Genomic DNA, 18,970 nt, shown 5'->3' on the forward strand with positions numbered 1-18,970 from the left:
GCCTAGAGGAACAAAATGCTCTTGGTCTACCAGAAATAAAAATTAATTTAACATCAGGTCTGAAATAAATTACTTCTGATATTCTATTGTAATGTTGCCATAAAGTCAATTGTCTTGGCAGGTCCTTCAGCTCAAGTTTAGGTGACATATAAAAAATGATGAGAAAACTATAGTACAGGGTAGCTTGGATATGGGAAACACGTCATAATCATTAACTCCACAAATATTTTTGAGTACTTATATGTCACAAACTTTGACTAAACCATGTGACCCTGGCCCTGGCCGGTTGGCTCAGTGGTAGAGCGTCGGCCTGGCGTGTGGGGAACCCGGGTTCGATTCCCGGCCAGGGCACATAGGAGAAGCGCCCATTTGCTTTTCCACACCCCCCTTCCTCTCTGTCTCTCTCTTCCCCTCCCGCAGCCAAGGCTCCATTGGAACAAAGATGTGCTGGGGATGGCTCCTTGGCCTCTGCCCCAGGCGCTAGAGTGGCTCTGGTCGTGGGCAGAGCAACACCCCGGAGGGGCAGAGCATCACCCCCTGGTGGGCAGAGCGTCGCCCCTGGTGGGCGTGCCGGGTGGATCCCGGTCGGGCGCATGTGGGAGTCTGTCTGACTGTCTCTCCCCGTTTCCAGCTTCAGAAAAATACAAAAATAAATAAATAAATAAATAAATAAACCATGTGACCCAATATTGCGCAGAAGAGATGTGATTAACTCAGGATTATAAACTAACTGAATATTTCCTATTTCAATTAATGACTCCTACTTAATTATTTAAAATATAAAACTTAAACTTTATTTTTATTTTCCATTTCAAACATAATAAAAACAAACATTGTCACTGCAAATTATCCCTTGTATTAGTGCTATTGTTATTAAAGAGGATTAATTGATGTCATCATATAATTAAAGATTAGTAAGAAAGTTCATGGGAGTGGCTTAGACTGTAACTACAATTGATGTTATTTGCTCTAATGGGAAGGAAAAGGAAATAACAGAATTAAGGTATTAAAGGAAATGTGTAAATAAAGACAAATACATGCAAAGGAATGGCTAATGAACTATGGAATGTAGGGTGTTTGAAAGAGGTCATTGATTCAAGATTACTTAAATCTTACCTTAAGATTTTGGATATAATTTGCAAAACATGGGAAACCTGGAAATATTTCCTAACAATATGAAAAGATAATGTATAGAAACATAATATAAATCAGGGACAAAAATTATATAGAAAACAAGAAAAAAAGCAATGGAAAAGTATCTGTCTATAAATTAATTGATAATAATTAATTTTAAGGTGGTCAATGTTTCCTTCCTGAACCCTAGCCAGGAACAAAAAAGTTTTCCTGAAACTATAGATTTTAAGAAACTTCTTTAGCTCTATCAAATGCTGCATTAGCTTCATCCAAGCAACCTAGGAAACACCACTAATTATAGTTTTGCTTAATTCTTCTATGAAGTTACTGATTTCTATTGCAATGTCTTTTCCTATCTAAAAACTTTGGGCTATGTTACCCTGGCCTTTTTCTTCCTTAAACCTGAGATTGTGTTTTTTAGAAAACCTGTTTTTATTATTATTTTTTGTTTTCCCTGTTGCTCATCATTATAATCTCAAACTGCCCTGAAAACTCTAGATGAGAGTAAGCAGTTAAGACGGAGAGATAGCATTGAACACATTTTGAAAATTCCATTCATTACTTTCTCTAGTGCCATTTTTGCCTTATAACTAATTATAAATATAGCAGTAAATCCATCTCTGTATAATAAAAAAATACTACTTTTAAATTAGGAATATGCTAATATCCACTGTTATTAAAGATGTGAGGAGCGAGTGGGGGGTGGGACCAGGAAATCAGGCTTTCTGGTGTGCTGGCTAGAGAGTAAAATGGGACAAACTCTCCTGCAAGAGATTTGAAAAAACATTTTAAAAAAATCATCAAAAGTCTGTAGATTCTTTAGGCTAGGAAGTACATTTCTAAGAAATAACTGTAGGCCCTAGCCAATTGGCTCAGAGTAGAGCATCGGCCCGGTGTGTGGAGTTCTGGGTTCGATTCCTGGCCAGGGCACACAGGAGAAGCGTCCATTTGCTTCTCTACCCTTCCTCCTCTCCTTCCTTTCTATCTCTCTCTTGCCCCCCACCCCCCCGCCCCGCAACCAAGGCTCCATTGGAGCAAAGCTGGCCCTGAGCGCTGAGGACGGCTCCACGGCCTTCACCTCAGGTGCTAAAATGGCTCCTACTGCAACAGAGCAATGCCCTAGATGGGCCAAGCATCACCCCCTGGTGGGCATGCCAGGTTGATCCCAGTCAGGCACATATGGGAGTCTATCTGACTGCCTCCCTGCTTCTAACTTTGGAAAAATTAAAAAAAAAACTGTAAAAACACTGTTTTACTGCAAAATTGTTTATAGAAGCATTGCTTATATCAGCAAAAAACTAAAACAATTCTAAAGATTAAGATTGAACAAATAAATTACTGAGCATATATAGGATCACCTGGGGAGAATGACAGGAACAATTTTGTACAATGAAAAGAAAGTTTTAAATTGTATGTATATTATGATTCTATTTTTGTTAAAATATAATGTTTTTCTATATACACATAGAAAAATGTTTGGAACTCACACTAAGACATTATTTTTTTTTCTAGAATACATTCTCTCTAGAAGATCAAATAGAGATCCTTTCTTTCTTTCTTTCTTACAATTTTTGTTATTTATTACAATGAGCATATGTCATTTGAGCAGTATGAAAAATACAAATGTTATTTAATCTATTAAAAGGCTAAAAATATCTAACCACAGTGAATAATTAGAACTTTTACAAATTTGCCTGTGCGATGTAAGCAGCAATTTATTTAATAAAACCTAAAAGTCAAAATTAGTTTTCATCAAATTGAGAAGAACAAGGGGACTCAAGATCTAGACGAACAAATGATGGGACGAATATGAAATTGCTTTTATCCTTAAATTACTAAAATGGAGTATCCCAACACTGATATCTTTCCCAACTTATGCAGCACTTTCTATTAATAATGCTTTCTCTACCATAGGCAAAGTACAAATCAGAGAACTCATTCCCTCTAATCACTTCCTAGATCGGTGATATCTATTCTTCATATCACCGATATTCTGTAGCTCTCATATTAGAATGCATTACAATTTAATATTTTGGAAACAGCATGCTTAAAAACCTGTGTCACAGCAATCGGGCGCACAGCAATACTTGGAGTAAAACGAATACTTACATCATTCTCTAGCCCATCAGGGCCTGCATTGTGGATGTCAGGATAATATTTCAGGAACTGGGCTACATAGGTCATAATAGACTTCTCATCCGGCTTATCCACATCAACATCTGGAGACACCAATAACAAGTGTAAATAAATTCATTCACAACAATTAGATTATAATAATACAAGCTTTGAAATTTAGCCAACATACCAAAGACACAGTCCTAAATGCAGAAGAAAAACAGAATTGATGTTTGAGATTTGTGTGTGTGTGTAGGAGGGACAAATGTAGTCTGAACAATACATGGTAGAAATTTCATAATTTATAAAAATGACATTTTAACTAAGAACTTTTAGGAAAGTAGTACCTATTTTATTTAAATCTCAACATTAACTGATCAAAAACCTGAGATACTATCCTGCTATTCAGGCATTTTGTCTTGTTAATAAAATACAAACAATATCTAAATTTCAGAATTGCAGTGAGTGGGTGGGATTTAAAACAAGGTGTGGCACTGAGTAACAAGTGACTATATAGCCTGTATAACTACGTATGGCCAAATATAGACCCCTCTGAACCCCATCAGTTTGGCTTTAGAAAAGAGCAAGATGCCTTAAGTTTAATTCCTTTTTAAGCCTTTACATCGTGAAGCATTCTCTCTAAATAACCGTACTTTGAACTTTGAATTCTGTTTTGAGGGAGACACAGAACCTGAAAAGATTTCAATCATTGTCATTTTCAGTTTATTAATGTTTACCTAATAAAATTAATAAAAATCAGGCAAATATGTTTATATAAATTTAATAATTATACATGAGGGTAAGACTATGTAAATAAAAGATGTTGACTTTGGGTGATGGGTATACAACATAATCAAATGTCAAAGGACCTGGCGATGTTTTCTCTGAATCTATGTACTCTAATGAATCAATGTCACCACATTAAAATTGTTAAATAAAAATAAATAAATAAATAAATAAAGGCTTTTAAATATGCTTTTTAAAGGCAACAAAAAAGTGATACTATTGTGATTACAAATGTAAAATATGTACTTTTAGAGCTAAAAAGAAAAAAAAACAACAGAAAACATCAAAACTCAAAATATAAAACTGCCCTAATATTTTATAATGTTCCTTGTGCTTTGAGAAATAATTTCTAAGGACTATCAGGATAGGATATAAAAAGTGTTGTAACTCAAATGACTTAAAAAGAAACAAAGATAACATATTTTGGAATCTGTTAGATGACTCAAAGGTGACTTTAAAAATGACAAGATCACTGATAGATGTAGAAGATGCATGCAAAGAATGAGTAAAACTTTTATGAAATATGAAAGTGGAAAAAATAACATTTAATACATGACTACATGCCTTTATGTATGTAACTAAATCACAAAATAATTACTATAATAGATATTGGTCTATTTAATCTGTATCCCTGAAAGTTTACACACTCAAATTGACTAAATAACTTTTTGATAGGAAGTTCTCATTAAGAAAATAAAGGGTCCCCTCATATCTGGGACAGCCTTGGATTTGGGAAATTTCATTTTCTGATCATCAAAGAAAATATTACGTCTTTTAGTCTAGTGGGTATAAAAAGCTATTTATATTCTCCTCTTATCTCATTTCAGAATAATTTTAGCTCTGGTGTGTCCTCTGAAGTTGAGGGCTGAGATATATGTGTGGCATTCCCATTGGGTTTTTCTGTGCAGAAACAAGGTGGGAAGCTTTGGTTATGTGAGTTTAGGGACCCAAAGCAGGTTCCTAATGTGCTAGGAATCATCAGGCTGCCCCACTCAAAGGAGACTAACCTGGGACCTACCTGTAAGTCTCGATAGTTTACTCTTGGATATACAAGTGTCTCCACTCAGACACTATTTTAGTGCCAGATATGTTCACTCTGAAATTCACCTTTAAAAATAACTTGCTTACACTCTATTTACATTTCTGCATTCATTAACAGCATTTCTGTAATAGCCTACCCAAATAAGAAATTATCTGTGACATTTGAGAAATTCATTTTGACACTTGCATTTCACTATAACAAATAATTCAATTTGTTCAAGTTCATTCAAGTCATCATAATTATCTTTGGAAGCTTGGAAAAGTTAACTGCATTTCTAAAATGTCTTAACATTCAGTCTTACCAAAAAGTTGACAAACAATTGCAGTGAAAAATATTAGTCAATCATCTGTGTCATTTTCGTGATTGACAACCAAGACACTGGATGGTTATCAACATTTCCAAGTAATAAGTTAATAATTGACATTTTCAAGATATAATTTTAGATTACTAATAAGCTTGTATTTCTTCCAGATTCTTGTTATACAAGTTAGAGTAGTCCCTTTATCCTGTGACTCCGTGCCCCCTCAAACACACACTTAGAGAACTTTCATCCGACCCTGAAGTACAGTGAGTAAGTACAGTTCACTTTGCTGAGTCACCAGTGTCACGTGTTATTTGGAATAACAGAGCTATATTTTGCTCCCAAATATAGCAGTAAATATTTTTCAAAAAAAAAAATTAATACAAGAAGATACTATTTATTTGTGCTTTTCTCAAATTTTATGGCCTCACATAGTCTTGAAAGTCATCTGTAATTTCTGGGTGTACAATACACAAACCTACCGAGATGAGACAACCATTCGGGAACGTACCTTCGGGATCGAGCAGTCGGGGGATCCCCAGTTCCGTTTCCGCGATACTGAAAGCTTCCTCCAGGTTCTCGCGGTTTGATCTGACATGCACCCTCTGCAGGTCCACCAGTTCCGGCCGGATAGCATGGATGACGGAATGAAAGGCAACCCCACTTCTCCAGCTCCGCCCGAAGTCCTTCACTTCCACTCCCGTCTGCCTTTGTGAGATAAAAAATAATGTCACATTTTGTATAGGTAACATGCATGTTTCTCAAGACCTCATACAGAATCTAATGCTCTTTAGCAATAAATGACACGTGGTTAACTATATCAGTTAACTGGGTTTTAGAAAAATTGAGCAAAACAATATTTTTAGAGAATAAGTAAATAAGATGTAGAAATTCTGGCTCCCTAATTAGAGATTTCTATATTAGATTTTTTAGTAACCAAGATACTCAATTTAAAACATATTTAAAGGAAACTAATTTAGATTAAAACATCTGGTAAAATTATTTTATTGCTGTCACCCTAGTAAAATTAATAAAAATAAATAAATAAATAAAAATAAAAACAAAACAAAAAAACTATATATTTTTATAAGTAACGTTTTTTATAATAATGATAAGAAAACTGTGTTCTATCTACATGCACAGGTTATGACAGACATAATATAATAGATATTAAATGAAATCACATCACTCAATTCTCTTTTTTTACCCTATATTCTCAAAATTTCTGTGAACTATAAGATAAAACATATATGGCTGATAAATTAGTGCCAAAGTAGTAACTGCCCTTAATTTTATTTTGGTAAACTTAAAGATTCATTTTAAATTGTGTTTTATCAACATACATTCACTTTGCATAAAATATATTAGCCTAAATATAGCATTATTAGGTCTAATCACTGGCTTCCTAACTAAATATTTAAAAACAATTTTGTAAGACTCCAGTGTTTGTAAAGTAATCTTGAATCTTCTAGTTCTTTCAGGGTTTCTGTCTTTGGTGGTACTTATGTTCAGTGGTGGGATTCACCTGGTTCTCACCAGTTCAGCTGAACCGATACCTAATTTTTTATTGAGTTCAGTAAACTAGTTGTTATAATGGATAATGGCACTTGTAATCAGTGTTCTCTCTAAGGTGGGTGCCTGGGCAGCTGCCCAATGTGGAAATCACAAATTTACATTCCTTACTCTTTTTTAACGTTCATCTGCACAACAGCGTAGTCTAAGCGCCTGTAGTAATGTTCATTCCATCCAGGTGAAAATATTGCAAGTGAGGATGACAATCAAGAAGCAATATGGAAATACCTTAAATAACAGTCTTATTGTTTTTGTCGGTTATTATTTAATATTTTTTCATTAATATTTTTAAACTCCTTATAACCTAGATTTGTGTATCTCTTTTATTGTTCTTATTTATTAAATGCATGAAATATTAGACTACCTTTCAGTATATAGTTTTTTTTGTACTTACAACAGTCATTAGGGCAGAGAACTGGTTATTTAATTATTTGAATCCCACCACTGCATATATCACTGTTTTCATCCAACATACTGGCCAATATCCACCCAGATCGAGCAGAATGTTCTGTTACCTATTCATTCGTACCTTTGCCTCTGGCTTCATCTTACTTTTCTACCTGTATTTTCCCTTTGTCCTCACAGTTTTTCAAGTTACCTCAAAGTGCTTTTAACAAAATAAGGTGAGGTGTAAAGAAATAATAAATATTGATCATGTAATCACATATTTTCAGATTCTCTTAAACTTGTTTATTGTTTTAGATGTTTTCAAAAATAAATATATAGCCTGACCAGGCGGTGGCGCAGTGGAAAGAGCATCGGACTGGGATGCAGAGGACCGAGGTTTGAGACCCCGAGGTTGCCAGCTTGAGCGCGGGCTCATCTGGTTTGAGCAAAAGCCCACCAGCTTGGACCCAAGGTCGCTGGCTCCAACAAGGGGCTACTCAGTCTGCTGAAGGCCCGTGGTCAAGGCACATATGAGAGAGCAATCAATGAACAACTAAGGTGTTGCAACGCACAATGAAAAATTAATGATTGATGCTTCTCATCTCTCTCCGTTCCTGTCTGTCTGTCCCTGTCTATCCCTCTCTCTGACTCTTTGTCTCTGTAAAAAAAAAATAAAAAAAAAAAATATATGTTTTCCTAAATATTTACTATGTTGAGATAATTTCAAACATTTCAGTACGTTATCTTCTATATTTGCTGAATGCCTATGTACACACACACTCCTATATTTTTTCTTATTAGATCAGAGTAGTAGATGATATCCCTAAAAAGGTCCTGTTTTAGTCCAAATCTCTCAGTTAAGAATCTTAGATGCAAAATTAAACAAAACTTAGATACATCACTTAAGGAAGGGATGAAGTATGTACAGTTTATAGGCATTTCTGACCTCTAACACCTATTGCTTTAGTTCTTTAAAATATATCTGCTATACATGTCTTCATTCGTTTGGTTCTATTATTAATTTTGTCCTAAAATACAATTGTTCTTCTTAGGCAGTTGAAAAGAAGGTATGCAAATGTCAGATATGCTATATAACTTAATGCTTTTATTTCTGAGAGTACCAACGGATAGGAGATGGGGGGTTTAACTATCTTGTGTTTCTGAAAGCGTTTTGGATTTACTTCTCAAATATTTCAAAGTTGATATTTTAAAATAGTGACTATACTCTGACAACTTGTCAGGTGTTTACTAGTTAGCTCTGGATATTTGCAATCACTGGGAAGTGAACTTAGTGAGAAACTGATAACTCAAATTATTCAAGGGTTTCAAATGGAACCAAACTCTTGGTACTTACTTGGCTGCTGTGTACTGAACCCACTTTAACAAAGCCTTCTTGGCGTTTCCTTGGATCTTGGTGGCCACCTTCCGTTTGCTGGGGGGACTGGCCGTCTCTGAGCTGACCACGCTGTCCAGAGAGGACGTGCTACCGGACAAGGACTGCAGCTGCGGCAGGTTGCTGGTCAGCTCCTCAATCTGCGTGTGCGTTAACAGTCGGGAAAACGTAAGAATTACCTTTGCTCCTCTTTCCTCACATGTTTCACTTTTCCAACTAAAAATGGTTTTATCTGAACACCTTTAACACTGCTGACAAAACGTGAGTTCTTAAATGGCAGGTCTTACTGCTCTTTGTACTTCCCCCTGCCTCTAAAACTGTATGGAGGTAACTAATATGTAGCAACAAACACTTGTTACATCCCTGTGACTTCATAAATAAAGCTTAGTGGTTATCCTAACCAAAAGTGAAGCCTCGTATAAACTACGGACTTCGAGTGAATGATGATGATGTCATTATAAGTTCACCAGATGTAACAAATGAACCACTCTGATCAGGGATTATCATTCTGGGGAGGCTATGCATGTGTGGGTAGGGGGTTAGAGGGGAAATCTCTATACCTTAGGCTCAATTTTGCTATAAACTTAAAACTGCTCTAAAAATATGAAGGCTAGAACTGTTCTTCTGGATGGAATGGCAGGTTAACTTCTCTTCATGACTAACAGGAGCATAGAATTGTTCCCTTCCAGAGCACAAAGGACAATTTTCTGAACTTCCTATTCCAATATTTCATCTTCACAGTGTCCTGCCCACTTTTCACCTTGGGTACCTATGCCAGAGTTCTTTAAAGAATTCCATGTATAACACCTTTACTGGGAAGAAGGGGAAATTCTGTTACCAAACACCAATGTGTGTGTGAAGGTCAGATTTCTGCCAGCTGAGAATCAACCCCCAAAGCTATGACAAATGTCAGCATTATTAAAATGTCCACCACTACTTCCCTCCATGACATTATATCAACTGATGAGGGGGCTATGGCACAATACCTGGAAATAGAGAATAATGGTCCACACCAGTCCAAGGACTATTGAGGGTCGACCGTCAGCGATATCAGTGGAGTTAATGTTGACTAATTTGATCTGTTTAAAAAGAAAAAACTGTACTGGTGATGTACTAGAAGATAATAACCCATTTAATTATGCAATAATTAAGCACCTTAGTAGACACCACTAAGACGTGGTCACACCCACATAGTGATACACATGAGTGAGGAGGGTAAGCCAAAACAAAAGCAAGCACACGGTGTCAGTGGACATTTCAGAGCATTCATTAGGTGCACACAATAAAATTAACTGCAAAATGAAATTAAAAACTTTAAGTTGAAAAAAATATATGACACCATGCAAAGAATTACCGACAAAATGTCAGACAGGAAAATAAAAAGTTATTCTTTACATTGAGAACTTGACTGGAACTTAAAAGAAACTGTGATCAATAGCTTAAAAAGATGCACTTACTTCAAAGTTTGTTACCAAATAGCATGAAACTTATGTTTTCTTTTACCTATAAAATTCAGGAGTTAAAAATTCTAAAATTTGTACTAACCGGCGATCCTCTGAACATGGACTGACATGAAAAACAAAGGGAGAAGGTGATATACACACATAAATAATCTTTGAAAATCAGTGTTCTTTGTTCAACGGGAATAAAAATGTAGGTAGTGAATTTAGAGCATTATTTGGAGAACACAGCTTAATGAGAAAGGAAAGCCAAGAAATAGTAAAGTGGGAAGAGACTGTCAGGGTTGAATTCCATACTTTTGGGCACTGATAACTACAAGTTATTCAAGACACATGTTAATCTGTCTACAATTGTTTACAAGTATTCATTTCAATGCCTTCCCAGCTTTCAAAAAAGTTATTTCATAAGTCTTAGCAGAATGGATTTTATCTTAGTAATCTCTATAGAATGTAATTAGAACTGCTCATCATCCTTTTCATAAACCTAAACAAATACAAAAAGTAATAATAAAGTACTTAAACTTACAGATCAAAAATTCTCATGCACAATTTCATGAGCTGCTTTAATAAAAATGATAAAGTTCAGAAGTTTGGAAATGGTTGGCTTTAATAAAAATTCATCACATACACTCTGGCAGGTTGGCTCAGCCATAGAGTGTCAGCCCGGTGTGTGAAAGTCCTGGGTTTGATTCCCAGCCAGGGCACACAGGAAAAGCCCCCATCTGCTTCTCCACCCTTCCCCCTCTCCTTCCTCTATGTCTCTCTCTTCCCCTCTTGCAGCCAGGGCTCCACTGGAGCAAAGTTGGCCCGGGTGCTGAGGATGCTTCCATGGTCTCCGCCTCAGGCATTAGAATGGCTCCTACCGAGGCAGAGAAACACTCCAGATGGGCAGAACATCGCCTCCTGGTGGGCATGCCGGGTGGATCCCGGTTGGGCACATGTGGGAGTCTGTCTGACTGCCTCCCTGCTTCTAACTTCAGAAAAATACAAAAATAAAATAAAATACAGATACAAAATTATTTCATAATCACTTTACTCTTGAGTAATTAGTTTAAATTTACTAGTTATATATCCAGAGGGATAGTGCAAAAACCAGAACAGAAATCATTGAAATAATCTGATTCACTTTCATGGGACTTTTTCTCACTGGTAATTTTCATTCATCATGTTCAGAGACTGGAAGAATTTGAGAACTGCCATCGCTTACCAGCTTATGCGTCCACTTGTTTTTGCACCTAGCACAGTGTAAAACATATAATATGTTTGTGGAAAATAAGGGACTTCAAGTTTCTTTAACCTTTTATGACAGAACCTATTGCAGTATTTACAATCATTTTGATGACTCTGTTTTACAGCTTCCCCAGAATTTTTCCACACTCATTTTAGTATCCATGAACCACAAATTTATAATATAACCCAGTAACCATAAAATTACAGTCTACCATTTGCATCCTTGGGTTTCAACCACCGACCAAAAATATTCTAAAAAAAATAAGTTATGGGCCCTGGCCGGTTGGCTCAGTGGTAGAGCATCGGCCTGGCGTGTGAAGTCCCGGGTTCGATTCCTGGCCAGGGCACACAGGAGAAGCGCCAATCTGCTTCTCCACCCCTTCCCCTCTCCTTCCTCTCTGTCTCTCTCTTCCCCTCCCGCAGCCAAGGCTTCATTGGAGCAAAGATGGCCCGGGCGCTGGGGATGGCTTCATGGCCTCTGCCTCCTCAGGCGCTAGAATGGCTCTGGTTGCGACAGAGCAACGCCCCAGATGGGCAGAGCATCGCCCCCTGGTGGACGTGCTGGGTGGATCCCTGTTGGGCACATGCGGAAGTCTGTCTGACTGCCTCTCCGTTTCCAGCTTCAGAAAAAAAAAAAAAAAGTTATGTTGGTGGGGACGTATACTATAGAATCAGGTCTATGATGGTTGTGCTTGCAGTGAGCATGTACAGACGCCTTTTTCTTATCTCATTCCTTAAATAATATAGTTCAGCAACTACTTACATATTCTTTACATTCTCTAGGTATTGTAAGCAATCTAAAGATTATTTAAATTATATGGGAGGATGTGTGTAGTTACGTTCAAATACTATGCCATTTCATATAAAGCACTTGAGTTTTGGTTTTGGGACATCCTTGGTTCTGGGACATGTGGAGCCTTGAAACCAATTCCTCACAGACACGAAGAGAGACTGTAATGCATTTCATAGGAAACAGATCACTTCCCTCTCCTTGTATATATTTAAAAATGTGGTTGAATATAAGTTGAATTTCCTACCTCAGCCCAGCTCTAACTGTACTATGAAGTTAACATATTCAACTTCCTATAAAACCTAATGATCTTTCGCTCAACATGTGGAAAAAAAATGTTTTTTAATCATTTCCTCTCCTAAAAACTGTGTTTCCCAATGGGTTTACATAGCACAGGTTTTGTTTGTTTGTTACTCATTCCCTTTGCAAAATCCTATTAAACTTACAATAAATTCTTAATTGCCTAGCAGTGGGATGGGCCACAGAGAGACATCAAAAGAGACTGAAAAAGGTCTAGAAGATAGAAAGAGGGAGGATCACATTCAGAGAAGGATCCTGGACCAGTGGTTCTCAAAGTGAGCTCCTCCGAGCAGCAGCAGACATGTCACCGGGACTTGTTAAGAATGCAGACACTGGGACCTCACTTCGGACCCGCTGAACCAGAAACCAAGGGCGTGCAGCCCAAGAACCTAGTTTAAAAAGATCTCCAGGTGACTCTGATGCACATCAGTGTTTTAGAACTCTGGAATAGCTCATTGTACTTGGCTCACATAATCTGGGAAATTTTGATTTTGCAAGCCACAGACCAGTATGGATTGAGTTATGTATTCCCTGAATTTATATGTTGAAGCCCTAACTCACAATATGACTGTATTTGGAGGTAGGGCCTTTCAAAGAGGCAATTAAGGTTACATGAGGTTGTACAGGTAGGGTCCCCAAATCACAAAATGCTACATCTAAGAGGATTGATACAACCATTTTGGAAGGAAATAAAGCAATACCTAACAAAACTATGTACACACTTACCTTTTGACCCAGCAATCACACTTCTGAGAATTTACCCAGAAAATGTGCTTCCAATAATATGAAAGTGTACAGTTATTAACTGTATCATTGTTTCTGTGTGAATAGTATTTGAAACAACCTAAAGGTTCATTCATAGGAGAACAGTTAAATAAACTCTGGCACATCCAGACCATAGAATACTATGCAGCTGTGAAGATGAATGAGGAAGGCCTCCATGAACTGATCTGGATGATTTCCAGGACATGCTGTTAAATTTTAAAAGACAGATGCAGGGCTGCATCTACAGTACACCGCATCACATAAAAAAAGAAGGTAGTCTATGAGGCTGCATCTGCTCATCTGTGCAAAGGAAATACAGGCACGGTAAATGAGCAACTGGAGAGACTAGCTACCTAGCAGTGTGAGAGGGAGTGAGAAGGATGGAAATGACAGAGGAGTTGTAAAGATAAAGGAGTGGTACTTCTCTAAATATTACTTTTACTCTTAGAATCATAACGATCTCATCCCCCTCCCCCCCAAAAAAATTAGTTACCTAGTGTGTGTATGTGTGATGGGGGGAGGGTTATCCAAAATGAAATAATAACTATTTCAAATGAATGACATAATCACACTAAAAGGAAAGGGAAGAAGGAAGTAACCTCAGTCAATCCGGCAGTCTTTTGACTGGAGATTGCAATGCTAACGACCAAAAGAACAGCACACAAATGCGGTCCTCTGCTTAGCAAGTCTGTTTCCCACGGGGTATGGGTTAGCAATCCTGCAACTATTTTCTGTGCACACGAGGCCTGAAAAATAAGTATATTGTCGATGAGAGTCAGATTCTCCTTGTAAGAGAGAGCAGAAACAAACAAGCATGGAACGCTGGAATAAACCTTGTGGCATTGAATTGAAATCAGAAGTGTCAGTTTGAACTAATGGCTTATACATACAAATATAGGAGAGAGTGTGTGAGAGAGAGAGTTTAGTAAGCATATTTTCTAGATCTGTCTGTTGAGAGGGCCTAGGAGCAATGAAACCTCAGTAGCAAGGAGCAGACCTAGCACCCTAAGTTTGGCTTCTAAATGCCGTCTGCTAATAAAAGGATCAGAGCTCCCACAGAGAAGTGGCTGATTCTAGGGCTGGGGATGGGAAAATACAGGATAAGAGTTAGTTTGAAGAAACTTCTAATGGCCAACAATTTAAACAAAATAATAATAATGGTATTGTATTAAATAGTATGAAATATTATTAAAACCATAGAATAAAATAGAAATTCATGAATTTATGAATTTATGCTGAAATAAATAATTGAATAAATAAATGGAGGGAAAGAGGAAATCTTTTCTTATGGTACAATTTCCATTAATACATGTAGAAGGAACGAGGGAAAAATAATATTAACATTAGACAAACAGTAATAATTACTGAAGGCTAGCAATGCTAAAATTAGTGAGCAAAAATTAAGAATAAACAGATTAGCATTATTTTAATATTTCCCCTAAATTGTTTCACAATTATAATATAAAGAGAAAATAATAATTTTGCTGTAAAAGAAACACAAGAAATGACTTTCCCATTGATCAAGATGAACATGACCAGCAATAGGACACTTATCAGTATCCTGTACCCACTAGTAGGATGCACAGAAAAGAAAACAACATCACTTCCTTGGTATTTTTGAAAAATATATATAAATTTTTAATATAATCATGAAATTGAGACATGGTCTTCAAAATAACTGACCAGAAGTTATCAAAAGTTATGAAAGACAAGGAAAGAATGAGAAACAGTTGTGAAGTAAAAGAGACAAAAGATCAAATGCAAGGTGTGTTCTTGACTGTCTCCTGAACAGAAATAAGACATTGGAGGAAAATCAAATGAAATTAGGCTGATGTCTATGCTTTAGTTAATAGTATCAGATAAACTTGAATTTCCACATTTTGATAGTTATACTCTGGATACATCCATGTATTATACATGCGATCTTAACCTTAGAGGAAGCTGAACGAAGTGTACCCAGGAAATCTTCGTACCCATTTCTGCCACTTCTCTGTAAATCCAAGATTATTTTCATAGTCATATTGCATATGTGTAAAGAGTACATGAAGTGCTTTCGCTCCACAGCCAGTGCTGAATACATCTGATCCCGATCCCACACCTCCTTCTTCAGTTGTGTGGGTTTTGTTTCTCTTACCTTCCTTCCTTCAAGGAACTTGAGTGCAGTGCCGATGTTAGCCACGGCGTGGATTCGCTTCATACGGCGTCCTTGTTCACAGGGCTAGGAGAGAAGAGGAACAGACCAAAGTGCACACATTAAAAAGATAGTTAAAGAACCTATTTCAGTGGATTTAAATATACTTGAAGAAGAATATTCGAGAACAACCAGCATTACTCAATTTCTGTAAAGGTTAGCAGATACACAAAGGGCATTATCCACACAGCACCTTGAAAATAGACCAGTTTACTCAATAAAGGCATTCATTCTCAGTCCATCTGTTAATGCATTTGCCTTTCACGTATCTTTATGTCTTAGAGCAGAAATTCACAAAAGCCCGGTGTTGTCTACGGAGAGAGTCACTCCTATAAGTTAAGAAAAATATGTATGTGAAAAAGACTCCTGCTTCATGTGTGAGGGCACAGGGTATACAGGAAATCTCTGTACTTTTCTCTTAATTTTTTTGTAAACCTAAAACTGCTGTAAAAATATAACGTCTTTTAAAAAAAGAACTCTGGCTCATTCATCGTTGTTTTTCAGTTATACTAATAGGAAAGGCTATTGACAATGTTATAACATTTCTCAGTTTGGATGACCAGAATACATGGAGCATACGAGCCAAAGTTAAAAAGTAGGAATATGAGAACGAAAATATTATTTACACAACAGAATGTTCTGGTTACCTGCGTTCGAGTTACTAGAATTCATCACGTGCTTTCTATGTACCACGAAGTTGATGTTAAAATTCAAAATAATTTCAATGAGGTAGGTAGCATTAGCCTCCTCTACACCGGCAGGATCTAAGTGGATAACTGTGGTGAAGAAATTTCTCCATGACTGCTGAGCTGGAAACTGATTTCTCTGTGACACCCAGACCCTAAATAATATCCCATGAAAGCTCCAAACTGAGTATCTTTTACTTTCCAATTATAGTGTACCAGGGGGTAAATTTTTATGATATGATTTAAAATATTTAAATAGGACATGTTCTTCAAAACTTTTTTGCCTTTATTTGTTCTTTACTTGGGAACCTCTGTTATACACCACATAGTCCTATCATTGATCCATACTCGGCCTATTTATTTATTTAATTATTTTCTATAATGTAAAAAGCAACTATGAACCTGCCAGGATCCAGAAATGAAGTCCAAGGGCCATACCCCTGAATACCACCATCGTCCATTCATCTGTCTGCCTTCCTACATCCGTGGTAACCATCACACTAAATCTAGTTCAAGGCTTTCCTTTAATATAAATTCATTTCACTTATATGCATTCTTAGAAAGAATATTTATTTTAGTTTTTAACGTTGTATAATGGGTATCATCACTGCATTAATTTTTGAGACTTATTTTTCCACATAATATTTCATTCCTAAGAGTCATCTATGTTGTCGCCTGTCGCTGTATGTCATCTGTTTTGACAGCTATATTATGTGCCATGTATCCTCTCTCCTTTCTAAGTGAATGTAGGTTATTTTGGGGTTATGTCTGTTTGACCCACGCTGACAGATCATTCTTGCACGCCTCCCCTTTGGTACAAGTACAAAGAGTTTCTCTTGGATGCATATCTAAGAGTGGAATTGCTGGCTGCTGGCTTTTGAACTTCAAAGTGTTCACATGACTTTTCCCACTTGTTAGTATAATAATATAAGAACGACCTCATGGCCTGACCAGGCGGTGGTGCAGTGGATAGAGCGTCGGACTGGGATGCCGAGGATCCAGGTTCGAGACCCTGAGGTCGTCAGCTTGAGCACGGGCTCATCTGGTTTGAGCAAAAGATCACCAGTTTGGACCCAAGGTTGCTGGCTCGAACAAAGGGGTTACTCAGTCTGCTAAAGGCCCGCGGTCAAGGCACATATGAGAAAGCAATCAATGAACAACTAAGGTGTCGCAATGTGCAACAAAAAACTAATGATTGATGCTTCTCATCTCTCTGTTCCTGTCTGTCTATCCCTCTCTCTGACTCTCTCTCTCTGTCTCTGTAAAAAACAAAAAAAAAGAATGACCTCATGGATGCATATGCTGCTCAACACTTGATCGTAACAGATACTTAAACACATTGTTTTTCAGTTGAATATACGGAACATGGTCTTTCATTGTGGTCTTCATTTGCATTTCCGTGATCAACAATAATGTGAACATCCCTTTCTCCATTCTTTAATAACATCTGCTCCTTTTGTTAAATGTCACATCTTCTTTTGCCCAGGTTTCCCTTTGGGTCATTTTCCTTTTATTTATTGAAGATGTACTTAATATATTCTTAATATAATCTTTCCTTAATGCTGTCACTACAGAGACTGTGAATATCTTTGACCAATTTTTCATTTCTTTGTCATTTTCTTTAAAGGTTTTTGATTCAAAACCATTTCTAATTTCAATATTAGTCAAGTACAGCAATCTTTTACAGGCAATATTTTGCATCTTACTATTTTTCTCTATCCTGTTGTCTCAGAGATATTCACCTATATTTTTCTCTAGGAGTTTAAAGTGTTTTTGCCATTAGGTCCTTAACCATTTGTTTTAAATTTTGTATAGGCCATGCAATAAGGATCTGACTTCATATTTTTCTGTGGGGATAAAATTTTTTGTGGTTCCACTTATCGAACAGTCTCTCCCTCTCCATGCTAGAGCTGACATCTACCTCTGACATACACTAAAGTTCCAATCATTCCTTGGTCAGTTTCTGGACTCTAGTGCATTTGCCAATATGTGCATCCCTGTGCCAGTACCACACTGTCTTTGGTGACACTATATCATTGTAAGTCCTACAATCTCGTAGACAAATAGTTTCTCTCTGTCTTTCTTCTTTGGATACATTCTGGCTAAGTGAGCAAGATATAAACATTAATCGTATTTTCCCATCTCATATTTGCATCCATGTTTATACAAGTTAACCTTCCTAACCTAATACAAGAATCCTACCTACTAGGCTACATACTCTTTGAGGGTTCTGAGCATATCTCATTCAGCTTTGTTTTCCTTAGATGGCATAAGGTGGTAAGTGGCTTCTTTTTAATAAAATTCTAGAATTATTAGCTAAGTGAATAGTCACTTAAAAAATGCCAAACCCAGTTGCAGACTTGAGTTCTACCTTAAATATATGATTGGTGGCTAATAAATTTGCCTGGTGAATATGCAGTGGTCTTTGATACTCTAGATGTAAGAGGGTACATTATGCACTTTTAAGTGGATTTTAGACTTCTTTTGAATACAAAGTATTATAAAAGTTTTTAAAAATACTAAATATAACATTAACAAAATGGATAAGAAATAAGTTTATCTGCTTCTATTATTTCTATTTATTAATAACAATTCTTCACATTTAAAAAAATTTAAGAGTAAAATGAAATTTAGTGTTCTTACGTTTATGTGTACTTAAAGACATAATCACTGGTCTAAAGAATTTAAATGTAAAGAATAAGTGTTCTACAACATTAGTCTATATCAGAAGATATAGAAAAATTGAAGAAGAAGAATTTAAAAATTCCCCAGTACTTTAAATAATATCATATACATGAGCATGACAATAGGTTATTAA

General features: G+C 36.6%; 1 protein-coding gene across 2 annotated transcripts in view; it reads right to left on the reverse strand.

Moving 5' to 3' along the window:
- Window positions 1–18,970, reverse strand: part of SYNE1 (spectrin repeat containing nuclear envelope protein 1) — a 445,623-nt gene that overhangs the window by 325,962 nt on the left and 100,691 nt on the right. Inside the window, exons 5-10 of one of the 2 annotated variants that reach the window (XM_066248216.1) lie at window positions 15,410–15,493; window positions 9,717–9,809; window positions 8,692–8,870; window positions 5,890–6,086; window positions 3,244–3,353; window positions 1,117–1,167 (exon numbers count right to left, since the gene is read on the reverse strand). In XM_066248216.1, coding sequence (XP_066104313.1) covers window positions 1,117–1,167; window positions 3,244–3,353; window positions 5,890–6,086; window positions 8,692–8,870; window positions 9,717–9,809; window positions 15,410–15,493 — 714 coding nt within the window. The remainder of the gene's footprint in view (window positions 1–1,116; window positions 1,168–3,243; window positions 3,354–5,889; window positions 6,087–8,691; window positions 8,871–9,716; window positions 9,810–15,409; window positions 15,494–18,970) is intronic. The other variant, XM_066248218.1, reaches the window with a different exon arrangement.

Source organism: Saccopteryx bilineata, chromosome 12 (genome assembly GCF_036850765.1).
Source record: "Saccopteryx bilineata isolate mSacBil1 chromosome 12, mSacBil1_pri_phased_curated, whole genome shotgun sequence".
Classification (NCBI taxonomy): domain Eukaryota; kingdom Metazoa; phylum Chordata; class Mammalia; order Chiroptera; family Emballonuridae; genus Saccopteryx; species Saccopteryx bilineata.